General features: G+C 50.9%; 1 protein-coding gene and 1 pseudogene across 5 annotated transcripts; one reads left to right on the forward strand and one right to left on the reverse strand.

The window, feature by feature from the left end:
• Positions 1 to 1,143: 1,143 nt before the first annotated feature.
• Positions 1,144 to 23,966, reverse strand: MEFV (MEFV innate immunity regulator, pyrin). Of its 5 annotated transcripts, none has more exons than XM_035266717.3 (11): positions 23,357 to 23,966; positions 18,311 to 18,626; positions 15,554 to 16,225; positions 11,049 to 11,398; positions 10,545 to 10,640; positions 8,479 to 8,709; positions 8,015 to 8,037; positions 6,044 to 6,159; positions 5,839 to 5,871; positions 4,026 to 4,058; positions 1,144 to 3,859 (listed from the first exon to the last, which is right to left on the reverse strand). In XM_035266717.3, exons 2-11 carry the CDS (start codon positions 18,585 to 18,587, stop codon positions 3,306 to 3,308), a joined length of 2,385 nt encoding a protein of 794 aa, XP_035122608.1. In that variant the 5' UTR covers positions 18,588 to 18,626; positions 23,357 to 23,966; the 3' UTR covers positions 1,144 to 3,305. The 5 variants fall into 5 exon arrangements, with proteins under 5 accessions (XP_035122608.1, XP_002755878.1, XP_035122606.1 ...); XM_002755832.6 differs by having other exon boundaries at positions 18,311 to 18,893; XM_035266715.3 differs by having other exon boundaries at positions 18,311 to 19,374.
• Positions 18,586 to 24,206, forward strand: LOC103796537 (uncharacterized; annotated as a pseudogene).
• The last annotated feature ends 2,146 nt before the right edge of the window (positions 24,207 to 26,352 follow it).

Consider the following 26,352-nt stretch of genomic DNA (forward strand, 5'->3'; position numbering starts at 1 on the left):
AATTTACAACTTAAAATATCTTGAATACAAATAAAACTTATAATGAGATACCACTTCACACACACTAGAATAACTATAATAAAAATATAATAAAGTGTTATTGGTGAAAATGTGGAGAAAATGAAACCCCCCTATATTGCCGGTGGGAATGTGCTATGGCCCAGCTACTTTGGAAAACAATTTGGCAGTTTCTCAACATAGTTACCATATGAACAAGCAGTTCAATTTCAAGGTATAAACTCAAAAGAAATGAAAATGTGTGTTCACAGGAAAACATGTTCGCAGTAGCCTAAAAGTGGAAACAACCCAATGTCCCCCAGCTGATGAGTGGATGAACAGAAAGTGATGTATACATGTGATCATACAGTGCACTATTGCTCAGTGAGGAAGCATAAGGCATCGACACATGCTACAGCATGAATGGACCGTGAAAACATACTAAGCTCAAGAAGTCAGTCAAAAAACCACATATTGTATGATTCCACTTCACATCATATGTCTGGAATAGGCAAAATCAGAGAGACAGAAAGTAGCTTAGTGGTTTACATGGGCTGGGGAACGAGGGAGAATCGGGAGCAACTGCTAATACATATGATAAAGTGTTCTGGAACTAGATAGTGCTGATATATACATCCAATGCCTATACTAAGAAACACTGAACTTTTCACTTTAAAAGGGTGAATTTTATAGTATGGATTTAGATCTCCATGAAAATAACCACTAGGCAGAAACATTTCATTTGACAGATTCAAAAAGATCTAAAACAGTTATGTTTTTGTTTTCCTTTTTTTTTTTTTTTTTGAGACACGCTCTCACTCTGTTCCCAAAGCTGGGGTACAGTAGCACAATCTTGGCTCACTGCAGCCTCTGCCTCCAAGACTCAGGCGATTCTCCCATGTCAGCCTCATGAGTAGCTGGGACTACAGGTGCTTGCCACCATGCTTGGCTACTTTTCTATTTTTGGCTAGAGACAGGGTTTCACCATGTTGCCCAGACTGGTCTTGAACTTCTGGATGCAAGCGATCTGCATTTTCTTCTCACACCCACCTCTGTCTCCCAAAGTGTTGAGATTACAGGCATGAGCCACTGCGCCCAGACTAAAACATATATGAAGACGTACAGCAAAAAATGAAGTTCAGTATCCAGATTCCAAACAGCAAGTATTCAGAGGAGCTGTACAATTTCCACAGAATGAAGCAAAAAGCAGAAATTCGCATGGAAAAATTCACAGCCTCATTAACAAGTAATCCAATAAAACAGAAGTAAGGCATCATTACATCCCTATTAAATCGGCAAAAACCTTTAAATGACAGTCATTGCTTTGGGCATGAAATATTTTTAAAATCTTTGCAAAGGATGGTATGGCAAACCATAGCAAGCATTATGAGATATTTCACGTTCAGGAACCATTTTGGGAATAACACAAGAGGAAAAATAGGTATTTGGTGAGGTGGTGGAAAGTATACACAAAGATGTTCATGAAATCTTATAACGAGGGAAAATTGGGAGTAACAGAGGACCCGCCACAGGGACCGGCTAAGCATGGGTCATGTGAACCCTCCTGGCACGTGGCTTACTCCTGTAGAATGAAACTCCTTAACAAAAGCACAGCAAGTTTACCTGCTCTCCTCATAGCCACGGAGTATCTGTGAGTCCAAGCTAGACTCTAGTGGTGAAGACGGAGGAGCTGGCATAGGAGTTTGAAATTTAATCTTCATTTGTTTTTTCTTCTCACACCCACCTTGTTTTTGGAGATAAGGACTCACTCTGTTGCCCAGGCTGGACTGCATCTCAGCTCACTGTCGCAGCTTAGATCTCCTGGGCTCAAGCCATCCTCCCACCCCCATCCCTAGGCTAATGTTTGTATTTTTTTGTAGAGATGGGTTTTCACCACATTGCTCAGGCTGGTCTCTAATGATCCACCCACCTTTGCCTCCCAAGGTGCTGAGATTACAGGTGTGAGCCACCATGCCCAGCCCCTTTACATCTCTATAAACAAAGGACAAATGGACAGGATATGTGTGAAGGAGAACCTAATATTCCACAACCCACAGATTTTTCCGTACACACCAAGACAGAGTCATCTGACACTTGGAGTACATGCCAAATGTTTTTTCCATAGAGTAGTCCCACCTGCTTCATGAAATGCATTTGGAAAAGGGAATTCCACAGTGATTGAGTGACAAATGCAAATGACTAGATTTTCTAAATTGTGTATTCATGAGGCCCAGTCAATACTCTTGAGAATCATGGCTGGGCACGGTGGCTCATGGCTGTAATCCCTGCACTTTGGGAGGCCAAGGCGGGCAGATCACCTGAGGTCAGGAGTTTGAGATCATCCTGGCCAACATGATGAAACCCCATCTCAACTAAAAATACAAAAAATTCGCCAGGCATGTTGTGGGCACCTGTAATCCCAACTATTCAGGAGGCTGAGACAGGAGAATCGCTTGAACCTGGGTGGTGGAGGTTGCAGTGAGCTGAGATCTTGCCACTGCACTGGACGACAGACCAAGATTTCATCTCAAAAACAAACAAACAAACAAAACACACACAAAATAAAGCTGGGTGCTGTGGCTCATGCCTGTAATCCCAGCAATTTTTGAGGCCGAGGTAGGTGGATGACCTGAGGTCAGGCATTCGAGACCAGCCTGTCCAACAACGTGAAACCACATCTTTACTAAAACTACAAAAAATTAGCCAGGCATGGTGGCAGGAGTCTGTAATCTCAGCTACTTGGGCGGCTGAGGCAGAAAAGTCACTTGAACCCAGGAGGCGGAGGTTGCAGTGAGCTGAGATCGTGCCACTGCACTCCAGCCCAGGCAACAGTGTGAGACTCCATCTCAAAAACAAACAAAAAAGAATTATAGTTCATCAATCCAGGCACGCAAATACTTCTATCCCAATCCAGTCTCCCATGTTTCTCTAGGCACCCCCTGTCCTCAAGACAGAGGCAGCGACAACAAGGGGACATACCCTTGCCATGGGGTTCTGAGGGAAAATGAAGGCCAAATCTTCTGCTCGGGAGAGCGCCGTTCACCAAAGACTGACTGTGCGACAACTCCATCCTTCCTCCTCTCAGACCCATGGTGTGTCATCAGTACACGTCTTCACCTGGATCGACCAGTGTGTTCGTACCTACCTTACCTCTGCTATGATCGGGTAAGCTCCTTGGGCAGAGTAACTATTTTGTTATTCATTGCATTTCCTATGGTAGCTGGCACCCAGTAGGTGTTCCATGACTGTTGAGTGCGTGAATGAAGACAAAAGACTGGCAGCCAGAAGAAAGATGCGGTGTTGGGCATTCACTCAGGCCCCTGACCACCCACTGGACAGATAGTCAGGGGGCCTGTGTTCTTCCCTCCATCGTGTGTTCCAGGGCTGAAGAGAGGTTGAAGGGGCCCAGAGAAAGAGCAACTGGAGAATGTATAGATGTGGGATCCGGCTGTCACATTGTAAAAGGAAATGCTTCCACCTCTGCAGTCCACTAAGATGCCCACACGTTTGGGAGGCTCCTTTATTACCAGGCGAGTCGGGGGGACACTGGATGCCTGGTACTCATTTGCCTTCATCATTATCACCACCCAGTAGCCTTTATCTGGCGACAGAGTTATGTTCCCTTTCTTGCTTATGGATGCCTCGCAGGCTCCCAGGACCCACCCTGTCTTGTCTCCGACCTCCACCTCCCAGTAATGGCGGCCGGAGATGAAGCTCGGAGAGCCCAGAGCCAGGATGCAGCTGTCAAATCTTTCCGGGCCATCAGGCAGCCTCTCCCACTGGTTTCCAAGTCTTACACTCTTCAGATCATCAGAGAAGACGAGGTTGGGGTTAGCAGTTTCTGCATCCAGAATCATATTAACTGCAAAGAAAATTTGAACACCTTAACTAGGGGTCCGTGGGCAACATCCCCACAGCGTTCTCCCCACCTGCAGGAAACAGGGACGGGGCAGTTCTTCTGGAACATGGTTGGGGAGAGCACAGGGATCCAGCAGGCCAGGGCCGCTTGCCTTGATGTGGGCACTTACCAGCATGTGCCTGAGCGCCAGTCAGCTCTGGAACTATGGAGAAGAATGAGATAGGGAAGAAGTCCTGAGCATTCCCATTCAGAGGGGCTAAATTACACTATCCTGACGACAAGGAACCCCTTGCTTAGGACCCTGTATGCTATGTTGGGTATAATCCCGTTCTTCCCAGGAACCCAGGTGGCATTGGGGACTGTGGTCTAAAGAGTCAACTCAGCCAATGAGTCAGGCACGGAGGTGGGGGCCTGCCATGACCTTTCTCCTGCCTTGGCTCCAGGTGGGTATTTTTTTGTCTTCTAAAGAGTGCCCCTGAAGCCAACAGCACAAGGGAACATTGGAGCAACCCCAGGCCAGCGCACACTGCCACTGCTGACTCACAATCCCAGGCCAGTGCACACTGCCACTGCTGACTCACAACCCCAGGCCAGCGCACACACTGCCACTGCTGACTCACAACCCCAGGCCAGCGCACACACTGCCACTGCTGACTCACAACCCCAGGCCAGTGCACACTGCCACTGCTGACTCACAACCCCAGGCCAGCGCACACACTGCCACTGCTGACTCACAATCCCAGGCCAGCGCACACACTGCCACTGCTGACTCACAATCCCAGGCCAGCGCACACACTGCCACTGCTGGACTCACAACCCCAGGTCCGCACACACTGCCACTGCTGACTCACAACCCCAGGCCCGCGCACACTGCCACTGCTGACTCACAACCCCAGGCCCGCACACACTGCCTCTGCTGACTCACAACCCCAGGCCCGCACACACTGCTGACTCACAACCCCAGGCCCGCACACACTGCCACTGCTGACTCACAACCCCAGGCCAGCGCACACACTGCTGACTCACAACCCCAGGCCCGCACACACTGCCACTGCTGACTCACAACCCCAGGCCAGTGCACACTGCCACTGCTGACTCACAACCCCAGGCCCGCACACACTGCCACTGCTGACTCACAACCCCAGGCCCGCACACACTGCCACTACTGACTCACAACCCCAGGCCAGCACACACTGCCACTGCTGACTCACAACCCCAGGCCCGCACACACTGCCACTGCTGACTCACAACCCCAGGCCAGTGCACACACTGCCTCTGCTGACTCACAACCCCAGGCCAGCGCACACTGCCACTGCTGACTCACAACCCCAGGCCAGCGCACACTGCCACTGCTGACTCACAACCCCAGGTCTGCACACTGCCACTGCTGACTCACAACCCCAGGCCCGCACACACTGCCACTGCTGACTCACAACCCCAGGCCCACACACACTGCCACTGCTGACTCACAACCCCAGGCCCGCACACACTGCCACTGCTGACTCACAACCCCAGGCCAGCACACACTGCCACTGCTGACTCACAACCCCAGGCCAGCGCACACACTGCTGACTCACAACCCCAGGCCCGCACACACTGCCACTGCTGACTCACAATCCCAGGCCCGCACACACTGCCTCTGCTGACTCACAACCCCAGGTCTGCACACTGCCACTGCTGACTCACAACCCCAGGCCAGCGCACACTGCCACTGCTGACTCACAATCCCAGGCCAGCGCACACTGCCACTGCTGACTCACAATCCCAGGCCAGTGCACACTGCCACTGCTGACTCACAACCCCAGGCCAGCGCACACTGCCACTGCTGACTCACAATCCCAGGCCAGTGCACACTGCCACTGCTGACTCACAACCCCAGGCCAGTGCACACTGCCTCTGCTGACTCACAACCCCAGGCCAGTGCACACTGCCACTGCTGACTCACAATCCCAGGCCAGCGCACACTGCCACTGCTGACTCACCATTGAACATTTCCATTTCCAAACGCAGGGTTTCTAAAATGTGAGAAAGGGAGCAAACAGAAGCTCGAGTTAGGTCCCTCGGCCAGGGAGAGACTGGGCAGAGGCTGAAAGCAGGTGGAGGAGGAGGGAAGTGAGGGGCCCCAGGCTATGAGGATCTTAGGGAGGAGTGAGCGTGCGCCTCCGATACTCTCCCAAGCCCGTCTACCTGAGAAGTACTTAGCGCTCTTCTCCACAAACTCTGACTTCTGGTGGAGCAGGTGGATCTTTTCTTTTATCTCTTCAGGAGGGGTCCACCGTTGAGGGACAGGCACCTTCTTGGCCCTAGAGACAAAAGACTGTTGACCAGAGAGGGCTAGAGAGAGAGAGAGGGTGGCCCAAGTACCCGTGAGCTGGGAATGAGACACATTCTCCACAGGACACACCCAGCCCAGCCTGAGCTACACAAAGAAAAGTCTTCCCTTGTCTACGGCCGTACCACCCTGAACGTGCCCGATCTCGTCTGATCTTGGAAGCCAAGCAGGGTCGGGCCTGGATAGTACTTGGATGGGAGAAAAGTCTTCCCTTGTCTACGGCCGTACCACCCTGAACGCGCCCGATCTCGTCTGATCTTGGAAGCTAAGCAGGGTCGGGCCTGGATAGTACTTGGATGGGAGAAAAGTCTTCCCTTGTCTACGGCCGTACCACCCTGAACGCGCCCGATCTCGTCTGATCTTGGAAGCTAAGCAGGGTCGGGCCTGGATAGTACTTGGATGGGAGAAAAGTCTTCCCTGGATTCAGAGATCTAAATGCTGGTCCTCAGCTTTGGCCACAGGTTGGCATGTACTGGGGCACTTTAAAAACATGGATATCCAAATCACAAGGAGTTTTCAGAATGGACTTAAAGTGACATTGATATTATCTACCAGAATTATCTATGGCAAATGGATTATACTTCCCTAGTCTTTTTTTCTTTCTATGGAAATAAAAATGATAATTAAGGGGAAAAAATATAACAAAATACCACTTCACATCCGTTAGGATGGCCATTATGAAAACAGCAACAACAGGAGAAAATAGGCCAGGTGCAGGGGCTCACGCCTGTAATCCTAGCACTTCGGGAGGCGAAGGCAGCTGGATCATTCGAGCCCAGGCGTTCAAAACCAGCCTAGGCAACATAGGGAAACCCTATCTCCATTAAAAATACAAAAAATTAGCCAGGAGTGGTAGCACTTGCCTGTAGTCCCAGCTGTTCAGGAGGCTAAGGTGGGAGAATCACCTAAGCCCAGGAAGTTGAGTTTGCAGTGAGCTGTGTCTGTGCTCCTGCTCTCCAGCTTGGGTAATGGGAGTGAGACCTTGTCTCAGGGGAAAAAAAAAAAAATGGCCGGGCGAGGTGGCTTAGGCCTGTAATCCCAGCACTTCAGGAGGCCAAGGCAGGTGGATCACTCGAGATCAGGAGTTCAAGACCAAAATGGAGAAACCCCGACTCTACTAAAAATACAAAAAATTTGCTGGTCATGGTGGTGGGCACCTATAAGCCCAGCTACTCGGGAGGGTGAGGCAGGAGAATCGCTTGAACTCGAGAGGCGGAGGTTGTAGTGAGCCGAGATGGAGCCACTGCACACCAGCCTGGGCGACAGTGCGAGACTCTTGCCTCAAAAAAAAAAAAGAAAGAAAGAAATTCTGACACATGGATGAAGCCTGAAGACATCATGCTAAGTGAAGAAGCCAGACACAAAAGGACATTGGGATTTTGTAAAGCTCCCAGTGATTTTAAGGCCTAGCCTCTTCTTGTCCCTTTCCTCCCCTTCCTGCTGGGTTTACCCCAGCTCCACTCCAAACAAGCTCTCCAAGGCCACCAGCAGGCCTGCGGGGCAGTTTTCAGAAGGTGAGTTGCTTAGAACACAGTCCACTCAGATGGTTTCTTAGGGAGCCTCCATCCCATTTCAACAGGATAGGCTGAATTCACCCTTCCCAGTCTGCAGCCTCACACCTGGTCAGCCTGCCTGCTGACCAGATCCCCTTCTCCCTGTGCAGATCCAGAGAGGCTTTGGGAAGCTGCAGAAAAAGAGAGGAGTCTGGAGTCGCAGACTCCTCGCCGTAAGTTGGGAACGTCTCCCTCCCAGGTCCGTCCTAGGACTGTCTCTACCAAATGTTTCCTGCAAGACACCCCAGGGGACACCACGGGACCGCTCTGTACCTGTGCAAGATGTCTCCAAAGTCCTAGAAGACAGAAGAAGGAAACTGTTCGTTACCAGGCTCCTAGAGGCTGTGCGGATTCCTGGCCTCTACTCCTGGGCTCCTGGACGTTTAGCTGCCCCCTGCACTTATACCGGAGCTCCCTGCCCTGGGGTGTCAGTGAGTGGAGCCCGTCTCTTCAATTCTAATTCAGGCATCCCAGGTAGCAAGGCCTGCAAGGGAATGGCCCTCAAACCCTGCTAATCCCTTCTGGGCAATGGCAGGGATCCCCTGGATGCTGGGCCACCCTGGACTCCTGTGACACCTCATCAAAGGGGACTGGGCACAAGAGGCATTGTGGGTCACCAAGATCAGGCCTTAGGGGACTCATCCACTGGCTCCGGTAGAACTGATGGCAGAACTGGGAGCCTTAGGCATCCTGATGGGCACAGGGAGCCCGAGAAAGCTGGGCCCAGGCGCACCCACCTGCAGAAGCTCCCATTCCGACTGGCACTGCTTGGCCTCCAGCTCCCCAATTAGCGTATCAAGCAGGGCAATGTCTCGGGATACACGGGTGTCGTATGCCTTCTTGAACTGCCCAACCATCTGGCCCAGGTCCTCCAGTGAGGCCACAAAAACATGCTCCTGCTGCTCCAGAAAGTGGTACAGCTGCTCCAGCTTCCTCTGTACCCGCTGCTTCAGCATTTCAGTTTGTTTCTGGGGAGTGGAGGATGGGGAGGTGCAGGGGTCTGTGGGTGGACATGTATGTCCAGGAACCCCTAGAAGCCCACCTCCTGAAGGTGGCTAAGAGGTGGGCTTCTTCTGCCTCTTGGAGGCCTAGATTCCAGAACAGGAGGCAATATTGGCTGCAACCTTCCAGAACAGACTGAGCATGGCTTGGGCTAGCTCTGGGAAAATGGCCTTAAATCTGGTGTGATGGCTTATCTGTGTCCCCTCCGAAATTTATATGTTGGAGCCCTAGCCCCCAGTCCTCAGAATGTGATCTTCTTTGAAGATAGAGTTCTTGCAGATGTTAGTTAAGATGTGGTCCCACTGGAGTTGAGTGGGTCCCTAATCCTATATAAACATCGTCTTATAAAATGGGGAAATCTCGGCTGGGTCCAGTGCCTCATGTCTGTAATCCCAGCAGTTTGGGAGGCCAAGGCAAGCAGATTACTTGAAGTCAGCAGTTCGAGACCAGCCTGGCCAACATGGGGAACTCCGTCTCTACTAAAAAGATAAAATACAGCTGGGCATGGTGGCACATGCCTGTAGTCCCAGCAACTCAGGAGACTAAGGCAGGAGAATCACTTGGACTGGGGAGGCGAAGGTTTGCCGTGAGCCGAGATCCTACCGCTGCACTCCAGCCTGGATGACAGAGTGAGACTCCATCTCAAACAAACAAATGAACAGAAAACAAAACAAACAAACAAACAAACAAACAAAACAGCTGGACCCAGTGGTTCACACCTGTAATCCTAGCACTTTGGGAGCCGAGGCAGGTAGATGACCTGAGGTCAGGAGTTTGAGACCAGCCTGGCCAACGGTGAAACGCTGTCTCTACTGAAAATACAAAAATGAGCCAGGTTCAGTGGCAGGCACCTATAATCTCAGCTGCTTAGGAGGCTGAGGCAGGAGAATTGTTTGAACCTGAAAGGTGGAGGTTGCAGCAAGCCTAGATTCTATCTCTGTACTCCAGCCTGAGCGACAGAGCAAGACTTTGTCTTGGAAAAACACACACACACACACACACACACACACAACACACACACACACAACACACACACACACACACCACACACACACAACACACACACACACCACACACAACACACACACACAACACACACACAACACACACACACAACACACACACACAACACACACACACACACACAGAGACACACACACACACACACAGAGACACTCAAAAGAATTTACAGTTAAAAGTGTTATTGGCTGGACATGGTGGCTCATGCCTATTATCCCAGCACTCTGCAAGGCCAAGGAGGGCAGATTATCTGAGGTCAGGAGTTTGAGAGCAGCCTGGCCAACATGGCAAAACCCTGTCTCTACTAAAAATACAAAAATTAACCAGGCATGGTGGTATGCGCCTGTAATCCAGCCACTCAAGAGGCTAAGGCAGGAGATTTGCTTAGACCCGGGAGGCAGAGGTGGCAGTGAGCCGAGATCGTGCCACTGCATCCAGCCTGGCGAAAGAGCGAGGCACCATCTCAAGGACAAAAGTGTTCTCCTCCCCTTCCCTCAATCCCGCCTCTCCGTGATAGTCACCCTTGTAGGCTGCCTTATACCATCTTGTGGTGAGTACGAGAAAGCGTGTCAGGATCCTCAGAGTTGACCCCTGCCTGCTGGGGGTGGTCTCCCTCTACAGGGATGAGCTCACCCGTGGCTGCTGGTTACCCCTCTGCCCCCTGAGAGCAGGTGGCCATCCCTGCTGCCCTGTGAACCACAGCAGAACCTCGGGGACTCCTGCTCACTCCTCCCACCCTCCTCGCAGGGAAGGATGGGCCACTGGCCCCCTCTGGCCTTACCAGAAAGCTCGCTGCCTTCTCATTCCCGTAGGATCGCTCCTCCTCCCCAGACGTTCTCAGCTTCTTCAGATACTTCAGCTGCTCCTGAATTTGCTCCTGGAAAAACAGCACTTTTGAAAAGCTTGAATTTGGCTCCTGCCATCTTTAGCTGGTGCCAGTTCAGGAGGGGAACATCTCCTTCTGGTAGCAAGGCTGAGGGTGGCTCGGGGAGGGGTGCTCAGGAAACAGGAGGAATGGCTGCATTGCCAAGGGCAGCAGAGCTGAGAGGCACTTCCTGTGAGTCTCCGGATTTAGCCATACCTGCAACAAGTACCCCCGGACCTCCGAGCAATGTTAACCTGTAACTCCCCTCCTTGCTGGCCTGGTTTATATCGTGTCCTTGTCATTTCCGGCTCAAGAGTTCTGGCTAATAAACCAACATCACAGAGTTTTTGGGACAATGAAGCAAGGCCCGGTGTGTCTGTGTGCCGGGTAGAGAAGGGCCCACAGACAAGGAGTGCCTACCTTGTGTTCCAGGGCGGCCTCCTCAATGGGGCACATTTGGTGGCCTCGGTGCTCCTGACTCATGCTGCAGATGAGGCAGATGGGCTCACCGTGATCCTTGCAGAAGAGCAGCTGGACCTGCTTCAAGTGGCGCTTACACTGTGGCAGGGGCTGGGGGCTTAGGCTTCCTGTGCTCTTCCTTTCATGTGAGGCCTGGCACCGGGGACAGCCAGGTGTGCAGCTGCCTGTGGCCTCGGGGTGTCCAGAAGCTGCCTGAGGGCAGCTGCAGGAATCATGCAAGCAGGTACCACCAACTGGGCCTCCTTCCTGGGTGTGGCAATGGGGACTCGCAGCCTTGTCTGGTGGCCTTCCTGGGGACATGCAGTGGAAAAATCCCCTGAATAGCAAACCCAAGTTTTTTACACAGAGGTATCACCAAGCACAGCGGAGAGCACTCTTGCCTGGCACATGCAGGTGCTCAGACTCTGCCCCCTCCCTAGCTTGTCCTCCCCTGAGTTCCATCCAAGCAGTCCACTGGGACTGAGAGCTACGAGCTAGGCCTCAGACACTCCTTAGACCTGGAATTCTTGGGCCTTTACCCTAAAGAAAGACCCATGGCCTTGTGCTATTCCTCCTGTACAGACACGGATCTAGCAGGCGATACAAAGGAAAGAGACATTCCCACCAGTGTTTCTTCGCCACTTTAACCCATCCCGGCTGCCCATAACATGAGTAGGGGCTTCCAGGGGACGGTGACTTGTGCACCTCACTCCTAGATGGAGCCCAGCGCCTAGCAGAGTACCTGGCATATGGTAAGTATTTGGAAAATGAGTATTGAGTGAAGGAATAAATGAACCACTGCTCACATCTGAGCTCAGTAAGCATTAAATGAAAGCAAAGAAGCGGCTGGGTAGTTCATGCTTATAATCCCAGTAATTTGGGAGGCCAAGGCGGGAGGATCACTTAAGCTCGGGAGTTTGAGATCAGTCTGGGCAACATGGTCAGACCCCATCTCCACAAAAAATTTAAAAATCAGCCAGGTGTGGTGGTGCACACCTCTAATCTCAGGTACTTGGGAGACAGACAGGAGGGTTGCTTGAGCCCAGGCGGTTGAGGCTGCGGTGAGCCAGGATCACACCACTGCACTCCAGCCTGAGTAACAGAGTGAGGTGCTGTCTCAAAAGAAAAGGCAATGGGGACATTATAGGGCTAAAGAGTGGAACTCATCATGAAGACATAACAGTTATGAATAGCTCTACCCCAAGACTCTAACTGCAACTTCATAAGCAGACACACCAGGAGATATGAGAAGAAACAGAAACAGAATCCTTCAGTCCCTCCTACCTCCTCACCTCACAGTGTTCCAGAAATTCACAGCAAATTTGTAAACGAGACTGCTAGTAGCCCCCAGAAATGATTCTTCCCTAGTGATAGAATTCACTGTCCACACAGCTGCTTCCCCGCCTCCCAAGACTGGTTAAAAATACTCCCTTCTGCCGGGCGCGGTAGCTCACGCCTGTAATCCCAGCACTTTGGGAGGCCGAGGCGGGTGGATCACGAGGTCAAGAGATCGAGACCATCCTGGTCAACATGGTGAAACCCCGTCTCTACTAAAAATACAAAAAATTAGCTGGGCGTGGTGGCGCGTGCCTGTAATCTCAGCTATTCAGGAGGCTGAGGCAGGAGAATTGCCTGAACCCAGGAGGCGGAGGTTGCGGTGAGCCGAGATCGCGCCATTGCACTCCAGCCTGGGTAACAAGAGCGAAACTCCGTCTCAAAAAAAAAAAAAAAAAAATACTCCCTTCTCACGGTAATCTCACAGCAATGTGTCATAATGGGGTTGAGACTACCATCTGCCTTTCTCTGGGCAGGGAGGAAAGCCTATTGGTTAAAGTCCCAAGTATCTATCTTTTACTGCTGAGGTAGTCATTAAAACTGTGTTTGGTTGTCAATAATAGAAATGCCCAAATAACAGTAACCTCAACAGGATAGAAGCTTCTGCCTCTCTCACATAAATGATACACAGGTGGTCCCAGACAGGTCTGTGGGGCAAGACCCTGGGCTCCTGCTGTTGCTCTGCTCCACCAAGTTTGTCCTCAAGCTCTCAGAAGGTGACGTCCTCACGCCAGGCAGCAAGATGGAGGAACAGAGGGGAATGGTATCCCTTAGGGAAGGCTTTAGAAGTTTCTAGAAGCTGCTTGTGACACCTCCATTTACATCCCTTTGGATATATTAGGGTCAAATAGCCACACCTAACTGCACAGGAGGCTGAGAAATGCTGGGGTTAGTGGCTCACACCTGTAATCATAGCCCTTTGGGAGGCCAAGGCAGGTGGATCGCTTGAGCCCAGCAGTTCAATCAAGATCAGCTTGGGCAACATAGCAAGTCCCTATATCTACTTTAAAAAACAATAATAATAACCAGGTGTGGTGGTGAGCACCTATAGTCCCACTACTTGGAAGGCTGAGGTGGGAGGATCACCTGAACCTAGGAGGCCGAGGCTGCGGTGAGCTGTAATCACACACTGCACTCCAGCATGGGAGGCGGAGTGAGCTTCTGTCTAAAAAAAAAAAAAAAAAAGGAAAGTGTGTTCCTGAATGCTGCCCCCACCATGAGCATGGAATTGTCACCTGAACAAGCCCAGTCCTCTCTAAACTGGTAGCATTTGTCTTTAAAAGCTTTTCTTTAGTCTCTTTACCTATAGCTGCTTAAAAAAAAAAAAAACAGATGACGGCCAGGCGTGGTGGCTCACGTCTGTAATCCTAGCACTTCAGGAGGCCAAGATGGGTGGATTGCTTGAGCTCAGGAGACCAGCCTGGGCAACATAGTGAAATCCGGTCTCTACTAAAATTAAAAAAAAAAAATCAGCCAGGCATGGTGGCAGGTGCCTGTAATCCCAGCTATGCGGGAGGCTGAGGCACAAGAATTGCTTGAACCTGGGAGGCAAATGTTGCAGTGAGCCGAGGTGCCACTGCGCTCCAGCCTGGGAAACTGTCTTAAAAAAAAAAAAAAGATGTCCTGGAGCCTCCTGATCCCTTGCCAAAAACCAGAGGAAGTTAGGATCAGAGCAAAACCAGTGCAAATCAGAACAAGTGACCTCCAGTTACCTTTAGATCATTAACACATCATTATAAAGCCAAAAGCTCCTCCCATAAAAGATCACCAGGGTTTTGTGTCCATGCAAAGTACGAAGAAGCACGCTGGGGACATTGGCTGCGTGTATGGAATCCTGCCCTGGGCCTGCTTACCTACTTCCCTTCCTCTCTTTGGACTCTAAAATCCCCCTGCCCCTGGTGAGCAGGCGCCGGCAGAGGTGAGCTCCCCTTCTCCATTCTTTGGCCACTGAATAAAACCTGATTGCCTTTTTTCAACTGGACATTCTTTTTTTTTTTTCTTTTTGAGGTGGAGTTTCACTCTTGTTGCCCAGGCTGGAGGGCAATGGTGAGATCTCAGCTCACAGCAACCTCCACCTCCTGAGCTCAAGTGATTCTCCTGTGCCAGCCTCCTAAGCAGCTAGGATTACAGCCACGACCACTGCGCCCAGCCTCCAAAATGTTTAGAGACAGGATCTTGCAGTGTTGCCCAGGCTGGAATGCAGTGGCACGATCTCAGTTCACTGAAGTCTGGAACTCCCCGGTTCAAGCAATTCTCCTGCCTCAGCTTCTCAAGTACCTAGAATTACAGGTGAATGCCACCACATCCAGCTAATTTTTTTTTTAAGTTTTGTAAAGATGGAGTCTGCCTACGTTTCTCAGGCTGGAGTGCAGTGGCACCATCTCAGCTAAGCACAGCCTGGAACTCTCTCTGCTCCCAGATCCTGAGTAGCTGGGACTAAAGGCAAGTGCCATCATAGCTTTTTTTTTTTTTTTTTTGGTAGAGATGGGTCTCACTGTGTTGCCTAGCCTAGTATGAAATTCCTCCTGGGGTCAAGAGATCCTCCTGCCCTGGCCTCTTAAAGCTCTGGGATTACAGGCATGAGCTACCGTGCCCTGCCCAACCTTTGGGTTATTTATTTATTTTTATTTTTTATGGAGTTTCACTCTTGTTGCCCAAGCTGGAGTGCAATGGCACAATCTAGGCTCACTGCAACCTCTGCCTCCCAGGTTCAAGTGATTCTCCTGCCTCAGCCTCCCATGTAGCTAAGATAACAGGCGCGCACCACCACGCATCACTTTTTTTTTTTTTTTTTTTTTTTTTTTTTTAGTAGAAACGAGATTTTACCACGTTAGCAAGGCTGGTCTCCAACTCCTGACCTCAGGTGATCCACCTGTCTCGGCCTCCCAAAGTGCTGGGATTACAGGTGTGAGCCACCGCGCTGGGCCGATTTTTATTTTTTAAATTTTATTTATAGAGATGGGGGGGGTCTCACTATGTTCACCAGAGTGGTCTCAAACTTCTGGCCTCCAGTGATCCTCCCGCCCAGGCCTCCCACAGCGCTGGGATTACAGGCATGGGCCATTGCGCCTGGACAGCTGTTCTTTCTCTGGAGCCCATATAAATTAAAGTAGGGAAGGAACACAATTTACCGGTGACCAAACGTTCTGGATTCCCAGAGCCTTCCCCCGGGTCCGCAGACGCCCCTCCATCCGGAGTGGACCCTGCCTGGGAGGCAGCTGCCAAATCTGGATTCACAGCTCTCATTTCCTCCAGAGTCAGGAGAATTTCTGGATTTGGGGGCGCCTTCTCCCCTGTAGAAACGGTGAACTCAAGGCTTTTAGGCCGCTTCTTTCCCGAGGGCTGGTTCACTTCGAAGGCCCTGCACTCCCTCCGCCCCAGCGTGCCACCCGCCAGCCCCTGCAGCCTCCCTGCGGAGCTGGCGTTCCTGCGCAGCTGGACCTGGGCTTGGACCCCCTCGCGCGCCCTGCTGGGGCTTCTCCCGCTGGTCAGGGCAGGGCTCTGGGTCCGGGTCCGAGGCTTGCCCTGCGTGTCCAGGCCCTCGGAGGCGATTTCTCTGTGTTTGCCTGGGGCCTTCCTCGGCAGCCCCCTCCCGAGGCAGCCCCCGCCAGCCTCGGGCTGGGGGCACCGTGGGTTGGCGGCCCCGTCCCCGCACTGCCTAGGGCAGCTCCTCTCCTTCCCCTCGGGGAGGTCGTCTAGAGTCTTCAGGCTCCTGGGCTCAGGCTTCAGGCTCCTAGAGTCTTCGGCGCCCAGGGAGCTGGACGCTGCAGAACAGTCTGTGCCGCTTTCTTCCGCGGAATATTCTGAAAGGACAACCAGGGAAGAGGGAGGACAGAGAATCCCCTCGGATATTAAAGCTTAGAAATTGAGGAATAAGGGCCGGGCATGATGGCTCGCGCCTATAATCCCAGCACTTTGGGAGGCCGAGGCCTGCGGATTAGGAGGTTAGGAAATCGAGACCATCCTGGCCAACATGGTGAAACCCCGTTTCTACTAAAATCCAAAAAAATTAGCCAGGCATGGCAGCTCGCGCCTGTAGTCCCAGCTACTCGGGAGGCTGATGCAGGAGAATCATTTGAATCTGGGAGGCGGAGGTCGCAGAGAGCCGAGATCTCGCCACTGCACTTCAGCTGGGAGACAGAACAAGATTCCGTATCAAAAAAAGAAAAAAAGAAATTGAGTAATAAAATAGGCTGGGCCGTGGTGACTCACACCTGTAAAACTGGCACCTTGGGAGGCTGAGGTGGGAGGATCACCTGAGGTCAGGGATTCAAGACCAACAGGGAGAAACCCTGTCTACTAAAAATACAAAAAATTGGCCGAGTGTGGTGGCGCATGCCTATAATCCCAGCTTCTCTGGAGGCCAAGGTGGGAGGATCATTTGAGGTCAGAAGTTCAAGACCAGCCTGGCCAAAAATGGCAAAACCCTATTTCTACTAAAAATACGAAACAGTAGATGCAGGTGCACACCCGTAGTCCCAGCTACTCAGGAGGCTGAGGCAGGAGAATCTCTTGAGCCCGGGAGGTGAAGGCTGCAGTGAGCCGAGATAGCACTACTGTACTCCTGCCTGGGCGACAGAGCAAGACTCCATCTCAAAAACAAAAGTTGAGAACTTTGTAGTCAATGGCAGTCAATTACCGTTTAGTAAGAACATGCTTAATGTAGCTATGTATTTCTCTCTTGCTTCCTTTATTTTATTTTTTGAGACAGGGTCTCACTCTGTTGCCATGTTGTGATCACTGCAACCTCTGCCTCCCAGGCTCAAGAGATCCTCCCACCTCAGCCTGTTTTCTGTTTTCTCAATAGCTGAGAATACAGGTGCATGCCACCACCCCTAGCTAATTTTTTGTATTTTTGTTAGAGACAGGGTTTCACCATGTCGTCCAGGCTGGTCTTGAACTCCTGAGCTCAAGCAATACACACACCTTAACCTCCCAAAGTGCTGAGATTACAAGTGTGAGCCACCGCACCTGGCCTAATATTTCTCAAATGGTACTTTTCAAACGTTTTAAGGAGGAGAATTTGTTTCAAATAAGATCTTACACAGATCAGCAAAACCCAGATTATACATTTTAAAAATAAAAATAGGTCGGGAGTGGTGGCTCATGCCTGTAATCCCAGCACTTTAGGAGGCCAAGGCAGGAGGATCACTTGAGGTCAGGAGTTCGAGACCAGCCTGGCCAACATGATGAACAGCAGTGAGAAGATTATATACCCACCCTGTTCATATGATTGGGTAGTTATCCCTTTTTGCTAAGCTAGAAATATTCATCCGCTGTGACTGTTAATCATAAAGGAAGTGAAGAAGTCTCAAAGAACAGGTGCTCCGGCTCCTGCCTTTCCTGATCCTGACCTGCTTCTTAAAAAGCCCACTAGAGGCCGGGTGTGGTGGCTCACGTCTGTAATCCCACAACTTTGGGAGGCAAAGGCAGGCAGATCATGAGGTTAGGAGTTCGAGACCAGCCTGACCAACATGTGAAAACCCCATCTCTACTGAAAATACAACAATTAGCTGGGTGTGGTGATGCACACCTGTAATCCCAGCTACTCAGGAGGCTGAGGCAGAAGGATGGCTTGAACTCAGTAGGCAGAGGTTGTGGTGAGCCAAGATCGTGCCACTGTACTCCAGACTGGGCAACAGAGGGAGACCCCATCTCACAAAAAACAAAAACAAAAACCCATTAGGAGCCTTAAGGAAGTTTACTGACCCAGTTCCAAAGGCCAGAGTGAAGGAAAGGACGTTCCTGAACTGAAGTCACCTGGGTGTTGGTGGACCTGGGAATCCCAACCCCCAAGTCACAGTGAGCTGCTCTGAGCTCCCGGTGCCCTCTCCCGCAAAGCAGCCAGCTGTCAGTGCTGGGTGAGGAGGAGGCCGTGACCCACTTACCCTGAACAGCCGCCCTGTGGAGCTCTTCGGCCAGCAGGCGCTGGTTCATGGCCCGCAGGACCTGCAGGGTCAGCCGCACAGCGTACTCCTCCCCATAGTAGGTGACTAGCAGAGAGGCCATCTTCACCGGCCTGGCTGTCTGGATCTGGCCCCGGGGAATCCGGGAGTGCTTTTTCTCCACACTCGTGTTCTGCAGCTTGAACTTGAACTTCTCAAAGTCATAAGGCACCAGCTCCTCCAGGGTGGACAGCAGATGGTCACTAGGCGTCATGGCCATGGCGCTGAACTGGAAAGGCTGGAACCGGCTGTCTGGCTTCTGGTGGGAGAAGAAGCCTCTGTCCGTCGTGAGCAATAAAAGGCAGCTTGTGAAATAACGGAAAAGGCACCGGAAATGCTCTGTGTCTTGGTGGGAAATGAGACTTAGGGTAAGGGTGTGTCCATGCCGGCTGTGTTCTCTTCTCACAGGTTCAGAGGATTTTCCAGCTGGGAGGGCTCAATGCCTCCGAGTGCCAGACATGTGCGCCCACATCCTCTTGACTCCTGGACCTCACCTCCACACTAGACCACAGACGGGTGGGCAAGTCTGCAAGGGAAGATCTGGGACTAGATTCCAGACACCCACTCCAATCTCCCTTCCTGCCAGGATCTGGGGCTGGCAAAGCAGGTGAGTGGGAACAGAGAGGACCATGCTGATGGCCAGCCCCACTGGTCAACTGTTCTTCTAGAGACGGGGTTTCCTGGACCCTCCAGAGCCAATGGCACAGGACAGGGTGAAGGGGTGGGCAGTGCATACAGACCCCCGAGTTTTGCCTTTCCTGGCCCAAGAAGACAAGTGAAGCCGGAAGGGCACTGCCAGGGATTAACTCTCGCCACATCATCACCCCTGCTGATCCACTTCCAGCTGTCTGGTTCTTCCAGCAACATGAAGGGCTTGAAAAGCAATGCCCGGACCACCAGCCTGACTCATCTATTCCCAGAGCAGACTCGGTCCTCACTCCCTGGAGCCAGAATGCTCTTCTGTGCAAATTCATTGAACATTCTAGACACGTGCCAGGATGCTGGAGCTACAGGGGTAAAAAGGCACAGGTGTCCTTCAGCTCATAGTCTGGTGCAGGGCCCCAGAGGTGGCTCTGAAGCTAACAGAAGTTACATGTAGGGGGTTGGGCGTGGTGGCTCATGCCTGTAATCCCAGCACTTTGGGAGGCCGAGGCAGGTGGATGACCTGAGGTCAGGAGTTCAAGACCAGTCTGGCCAAATGGTGAAACGCCATCTCTACTAAAAATACAAAAATTAGCCAGGTGTGGTGGTGTGGGCCTGTAATCAGGAGGCTGAGGCAGGAGAACTGCTTGAACCTGGGAGGTGGAGGTTGCAGTGAGCTGAGATGGCAGCACCATTACACTCCAGCCTGGGTGACAGAGCAAGACTCTGTCTCGAAATAAATAAATAGGTTACATGTGGGGTGAACTGACTCCTCAGTTACCTACTTGTGATCTTTACCTTTTTTTTTCTTTGTTGAGACAAGGTCTTGCTTAGTCACTCAGGCTGGAGTGCAGTGCTGGGATCTCAGCTCACTGCAATTTCTGCCTCCTGGGCTCGGGTGACCCTCCCACCTCTGCCTCCAGAGTAGCTTGAACTATAAGTGCATGCCACCACGTCCGGCTAATTTTGTATTTTTTATAGAGACAGGGTCTCACTATGCTGCACAGGCTGGTCTTGAACTCCTGAGCTCAAGCCATCCACTCACTTTGGCCTCCCAAAGTGCTGGGATTACAGGCACGAGCCATCATGCCAGCCAGAAGTTTTGTTAATAATGCATTTTACCCTCTGCAGCAGCCACCACTTGCTTTATAAACACCACCTCCTAGAATCTCTGCAGCGTTCTACAGGGCTGGCTTTGTCATTCATTCCCCTGTGCAACCAAGAATCTGTAACTTAATGACGCCCAGAGCCAGGATCCAAACATCCAGCACTTCACAACATCATCCCCTGCGTGACAATAATTTATGACTTTACTACCCATGAGTACCCATGGATGTCACATTTCCAGCTGGCCATTGAGGTCCAGGACGGGTCACTTCCACGGGTCAGTCACCACATTCTGGTACCCAGCTGAGCAAACAGCTCTGCGTGTGAGCACCTCTGTGTGTGCCGAGCCTGGGAGTCAAGGCTTTGATGAGCTCTGGTTGCTTGGATTTAACTTACTGTCCAGTCGGTCTACCAGTTTTCTATTTCACAGAGTATCTGGTGCTTCTGCTTTGTTTTCTTTTCTTTCTTTCCTTTTTGTAAAAAAAGACAGAGTTTTGCTTTTGCCCAGACTGGAGTACAAGGGCGCAATCTCAGCTCACCACAACCTCTGCCTCTCAGATTCAAGCAATTCTCCTGCCTCAGCCTCCCAAGTAGCTGGGATTAGAGGCATGCACCACAGCGCCTGGCTAATTTTGTATTTTTAGTAGAGACGGGTTTCTCCATGTTGGTCAGGTTGGTCTTGAACACTCCCCACCTCAGGTGATCCGCCCGCCTTGGCCTCCCAAAGTGCTTGGATTACAGGCGTGAGCCACCGCGCCCGGCCTGCTTTGTTGTCATAAGTCATAACAAACAAGCAGTTCACTAGATCCTTTTGATCTATAACCTCCAAACCCAACATCTTCCCTAAATAAAGAGTAGGTGAATGGGGCCAGGTATGGTGGCTCACACCTATAATCCCAGCCCTTGGGAGGCTGAGGCAGAAGGATTACTTAAGCCCAGGAATTGGAGATTAGCCTGGGCAATATAAGGAGACCCCACCTCCACACACACACACACACACACACACACACAAAATTAGCTGGGTGTGGTGGCACACACTGGTGGTCCCTGCTGCTCAGGAGGCTGAGGCGGGAAGATTGCTTGAGCCTAGGTTGAGGCTGCAATGAGCTGTGATTGCACCACTGCACTCCAGCCTGGGTGACACAGCAAAACACCCAGTCTCAAGGAAAAAAAAAGGGAGTGAACCGAAATGCACATTGATGGCATAGACAGCAGACTTTTGGAATTTTTAGGCTGAGCCAGAAGAAGGGTGTTGACTGGGGTATCACTGGGACCAGCTCCTCCCGGGCAGTCTCCCAGATGGAGAAAGGATGAGACTCTGTAGTGACGCTATGGGTGCTGTGTGATCCCATCTTGACTGGTCAGAAAACTTCTCGGAGCTGAGACCAAAACCCCATGACAGAATTGGGCAGAAAACGGGACTTTCCGGTTTAAATCAGGACATTTTGCAATCGCGGTGACAGTTTTTGCAACAGAAGCAGTTCTAAGGCAGGACTTCTAGAAGACAATGTTTTGATGCCACTTGGGAGTTTCTAGGGCAAGAAAGGCTCACAAAGCTTTTGTTTGTGGGGGGGTCCAGTAATTTATTACAGTGAAAATACAATTATCGCCCTTGTAATGTCATTTAAGTGTTTTTATTTATTTATTTATTTATTTTTGAGATGGAGTAATAGGTCTGTTGTTGACATAATGGACAGAGCTGTTGGAAGGTTGTGGAAGATTTCCCATGTTGATTTGGAGTGGAGAATAATGAATCCCACTGTGACACAAACTCCTCCACACCACCGGTATATTTACTTTTAAGGGAGAGATCTGAGCCTTTGAGAGGCTAATCATTCAAATTTTAAGTGAATTTCCAGGCACCAAACTATATTCTAAGACACTTTGCTTAGAATCACTCCACAGCCCTCTCTGGGGTGAGCAAGCTGGCAAGAAAGGCCCTTGGTCATCCATGGCTTGTCTGTCAGCTGGCCCCTGATCACAGTGATGGCTGTCACTTCAGTGCTGAGATTATGTTTTGTACAGCACAGTCCTTGAGAAATAAAAAATTCAGAAACCTAAAGGGTTAACGATTTTTTTTTTGAGACGGAGTTTCGCTCTTGTTACCCAGGCTGGAGTGCAATGGCACGATCTCGGCTCACCGCAACCTCCACCTCCTGGGTTCAGGCAATTCTCCTGCCTCAGCCTCCTGAGTAGCTGGGATTACAGGCGCCCACAACCACAAAGCCTGCCTAATTTTTGTATTTTTAGTAGAAACGGGGTTTCACCATGTTGGTTTGGTACTCCTGGCCTCGAATGATCTGCCTGCTTTGGCCTCCCAAAGTGCTGGGATTACAGGCGTGAACCACTGCGTTTGGCCCACTCAGAAGAGCCTTTTTTTTTTTTTTTTTTTTTTTAATACAAGTCTCGCTCTGTTGCCCAGGCTGGAGTGCAGTGGCACTGTCTCGGCTTACTGCAACTCCACCTCTCAGGCTCAAGAGATTCTTCTGCCTCAGCCTCCTGAGTAGCTGGGATTACAGACACCCACCCCCATGCCTGGCTAGTTTATTAGAGATAGGGTATCACCATGTTGGCCAGGCTGGTCTCAAACTCCTGACCTCAGGTGATCCACCTGTCTCAGCGTCCCAAAGTGCTGGGATTACAGGTGTGGTTCACTGTACCTGGCCTGAGCCTACATTCTTATAGGAAAGTGTGAACTGATATAAACAAATACATAATGTATCCGGAAGTCATAAGGAAGTTGGAGAAAAAAATAGCAGAATAATAGGGTTAGCGAGTGCAGGGAATTTGTTTCATATTTTATTTTGTTATTATTATTATTTTTTTTTGAGACAGTCTCACTCAGCTGCCCAAGCAGAGTGCAGTGGCATGATCTCGGCTCACTGCAACCTCCACCTCCCAGGTTCAAGAGATTCTCCTGACTCAGCCTCCCAAGTAGCTGGGATTACAGGTGCACAGCACCACACCTGGATAATTTTTATATTTTTAGTAGAGACGGGGTTTCACCATGTTTGTTGGTGAGGCTGGTCTCAAACTGATGACCTCGTGATCCGCCCGCCTCGGCCTCCCAAAATGCTGGGATTACAGGCCTGAGCCACCGTGCCCAGCCCTTCGTTTCTCACCAACTACGAAGCTGCACTGACACTGCCCCCTTTGAGGTTCCGTTTGTTGAATCCTGCCCTCTAAGGTGCTGCCCACTTCCTCTCCCCGCCCCGTGCTTATGCCATTCCCACTCATCACCTTGTTTTGCAACTGTTGGCGAGTCTGGAAGCTCCACGAAATGGTGGGAAATACGAGACTCAAATATCTGGGGCCGTGTGACGTGGGCAAGTTAGTCGATTTTTCTCAGTTTCCGTTTCCTACCAAGTGGGTTGTTCCGGCAATTCGGGGAGGTAACAGTGCCGGGCACGGCGGGAGGAACCGCCAGTAGCGTCCTCGGACGTCCGCAGAGCCATGGCACGACTGTCAGGGGCGCGTCTGTGGGGAGGAGGGGGTCCCGCCCCCGCACAGCCGTTCCCTCCAGGACCCCTCCCGCCGACGCCCCGCGAACCCCACGCCAGAGCGGAGGGCGGCGCCACTCCGGGGGGGGGGTCTCTGCCCCGGCATCCCGAGGAGAAGGGGCTTCGGGAAGGAGACATGCGGGAAGAGCGACCGAGGATGAAGAGGAAGTGTCCGCAGGGCGCCAGGACGCGCTGGGGTCAAGCGAGACACTCCCTGCGCCTCATTCCCGCCGGGGTCCCGGGCTGACTGAAGAAGGGAGGGAGGCGCCCCACGGCGGCTTCTGCCGAGGGGCTCATAGAAGGCGCGACGGACGCGCCAGACCGACCCCCGAAGCCCCGCCCTCACGCATGCACTTGCGCAGACCGCTCCTAGAAACACATCTCCCAGAGTACCCCGCGAGCACGCGAGCCAGTTGGAGAGGGGATGGACAGGGACCCGTGTCTCCCAGAGGTCTCCGAGTCGCGGCGCCGTTGGTCTGATTGGCAGCCGCGACAGCCTATCGCTGCTTTTCGCCGGAGTTGCCGCGCGCCCTATGTCGGGAATGAGTCGATGTAGTCTCTGGTATCCCGGGCGCGGCGCCGTGAAGTGGAGTCGGCGTGTTTCCTGGCGTCTGGCGGCCCACGAGAATGGGACGTCCCGGGGCTGTGCTGACCCCCAAAAGCCTTCCACCCTTTATTAGCCTGTCGCCCTTTTTCATTCATGTTTACAGCAAACACTTTCCGAGTGCCTACTGTGTCCCACTTACTGTGCCACGTGCGAGTGTGCACGTGTCAGGCAAGACCCCTGTTCCAAGGAGGCCGAGAACAGATAAACGGTAGTTACTAGTCATGACAAAAGCGGTGAAAGGAACAGCTATTTCAGCCCAACAGCAGCACTACCGTTTTCTCAATCAGCAGAGGCAGGCTAGAGCAAGGATTCTCAAACTCTCTGCCCCCCTCAGAACCCTAGAGTACAGTTTCTGAAACTTGTGGCTTTTCCTTTTGAGAAATCTACTAACATAATATGAGCCAGAGAGGTAATGGTTTGGCTCAGAGAAAGCACATGCATCTGGTTTCTTATTTGAGGAGCTTCATAGGCATAGCCCTCTTCCTTCCTCCCCACCTCCCCCAGCTAATGCCAGACCAGCCACGACTTTTTAACTGTTTTAGGTATTGAACCTTCAAGAAGGATTTCCTTTGATCCAAGTGTATTGCAGCCCACAAAAATCTTGGAAAACCAGCTAGATGGTCTGTTTTTCTGGGTCCTACATTCTATTGACGTTCTACCCATCAAGACACTTGTCTTCAGGTAAGCATAAGGAGGGTGTATTCACCTCCATGGTAGTCTCAGGGGCACTTTCGTACACCTATCATGGTGATAATCCTAGAACACTTCCCCACCTGCCACACTTGCCAGTTAGTCAGAAACTATAAATCCCTTAAATGTCTGTCACCAGGGCATTGGCTGAATAAGTTTTGGTAAATCCATTCCATGGACTACACTGCATCCACTAAAAGCAGCGCAGTGCATTTGTGTGCTAATGTGCAAAGATGGTCTATGTATTATTCAATGGAAAAAGCACAATTGCAGTACAGTGCAGATAGTATGATCCCATGTTTGTAAATAACAAAAAAAAAAATTGTTAAAATTTATCTGGAGAGAAACGGAAGAAATAAATATGGCTGGCCGGGCATGGTGGCTCACGCCTGTAATCCAAGCACTTTGGAGGCCAAGGCGAGCGGATCACCTGAGGTCGGGAGTTCAAGACCAGCCTGACCAACATGATGAAACCCCGTCTTAAAAAAAAAAAAAAAAAAAGAAAAAGAAAGAAATATGGCTACCTCTAGAGAGTAGAATTGAGGGTAGGAGTTGGCCTCAAGCAATTCTTTGCCTCAGCCTCCCAAGAAGCTGGGATTACAGGCGCCCGCCATCACGCCCGGCTAATTTTTTTGTATTTTTAGTAGAGTCGGGGTTTCACCAGGGTGGTCTTGAACTCCTGACATCGTGATCCACCTGCTTGGCCTCCTAAAGTGCTGGGATTACAGGCGTGAGCCACTGTGCCCAGCCGTTTTAATTTTTTTCAATGAGCATTTTAAAGTTTTATGACTTATGAAACACAGTCCACGAATATATGCTCAGTGTGAAACAATAAGGCAAAATAAAATATGGCAAGCTAAATTTTAGAGGAGAAATTTCATATTTTGCTCCATTACTTTTATAAGAGAAAAATTTACAAATTTATTGCCTGTGACTTTGTTTCACTGGGGTGCGTAAGATTAGGCAAATGATTTTTAAAAGCAGACTCTCCTCATAGAGAAAAAATATTAGAGGTTTCCAAAGTAGAATGAGTTTAAATTAGCAAGTCAAATAAGGAACCTTGAGCCAGTACTGAATGAAACACATCCCAGATCTATCTCCTAACACACACATACACAACACACACACACACACACTCTGCAGGCATAACATTTATGCAGACAGACTGTTCTTTAGGGCCTAATTGTCTCATGCCTCAATTCCCCTGAAGCTCCAGAGCAGAAACTGAAATTTTAAAAATGCGACTGAGGTAAGCTGAAATGACTAAGAGGCCATTTGCCCAGGAAAGCTTTGGTTCTTTGAAACAAACACAGTGCCAAGGCACATATCTCAGCCAACCTCGTGTGGTATTTCTCTTACTGTCCTGCAGAGGGCATCTTCATGTGTTGGCTCCAGAGCTGCAGCTGGAACCACAGTGGACACCCCACCCTCCAAGGACA

This window comes from Callithrix jacchus, chromosome 12, assembly GCF_049354715.1.
Source record: "Callithrix jacchus isolate 240 chromosome 12, calJac240_pri, whole genome shotgun sequence".
Taxonomy (NCBI): Eukaryota; Metazoa; Chordata; class Mammalia; order Primates; family Cebidae; genus Callithrix; species Callithrix jacchus.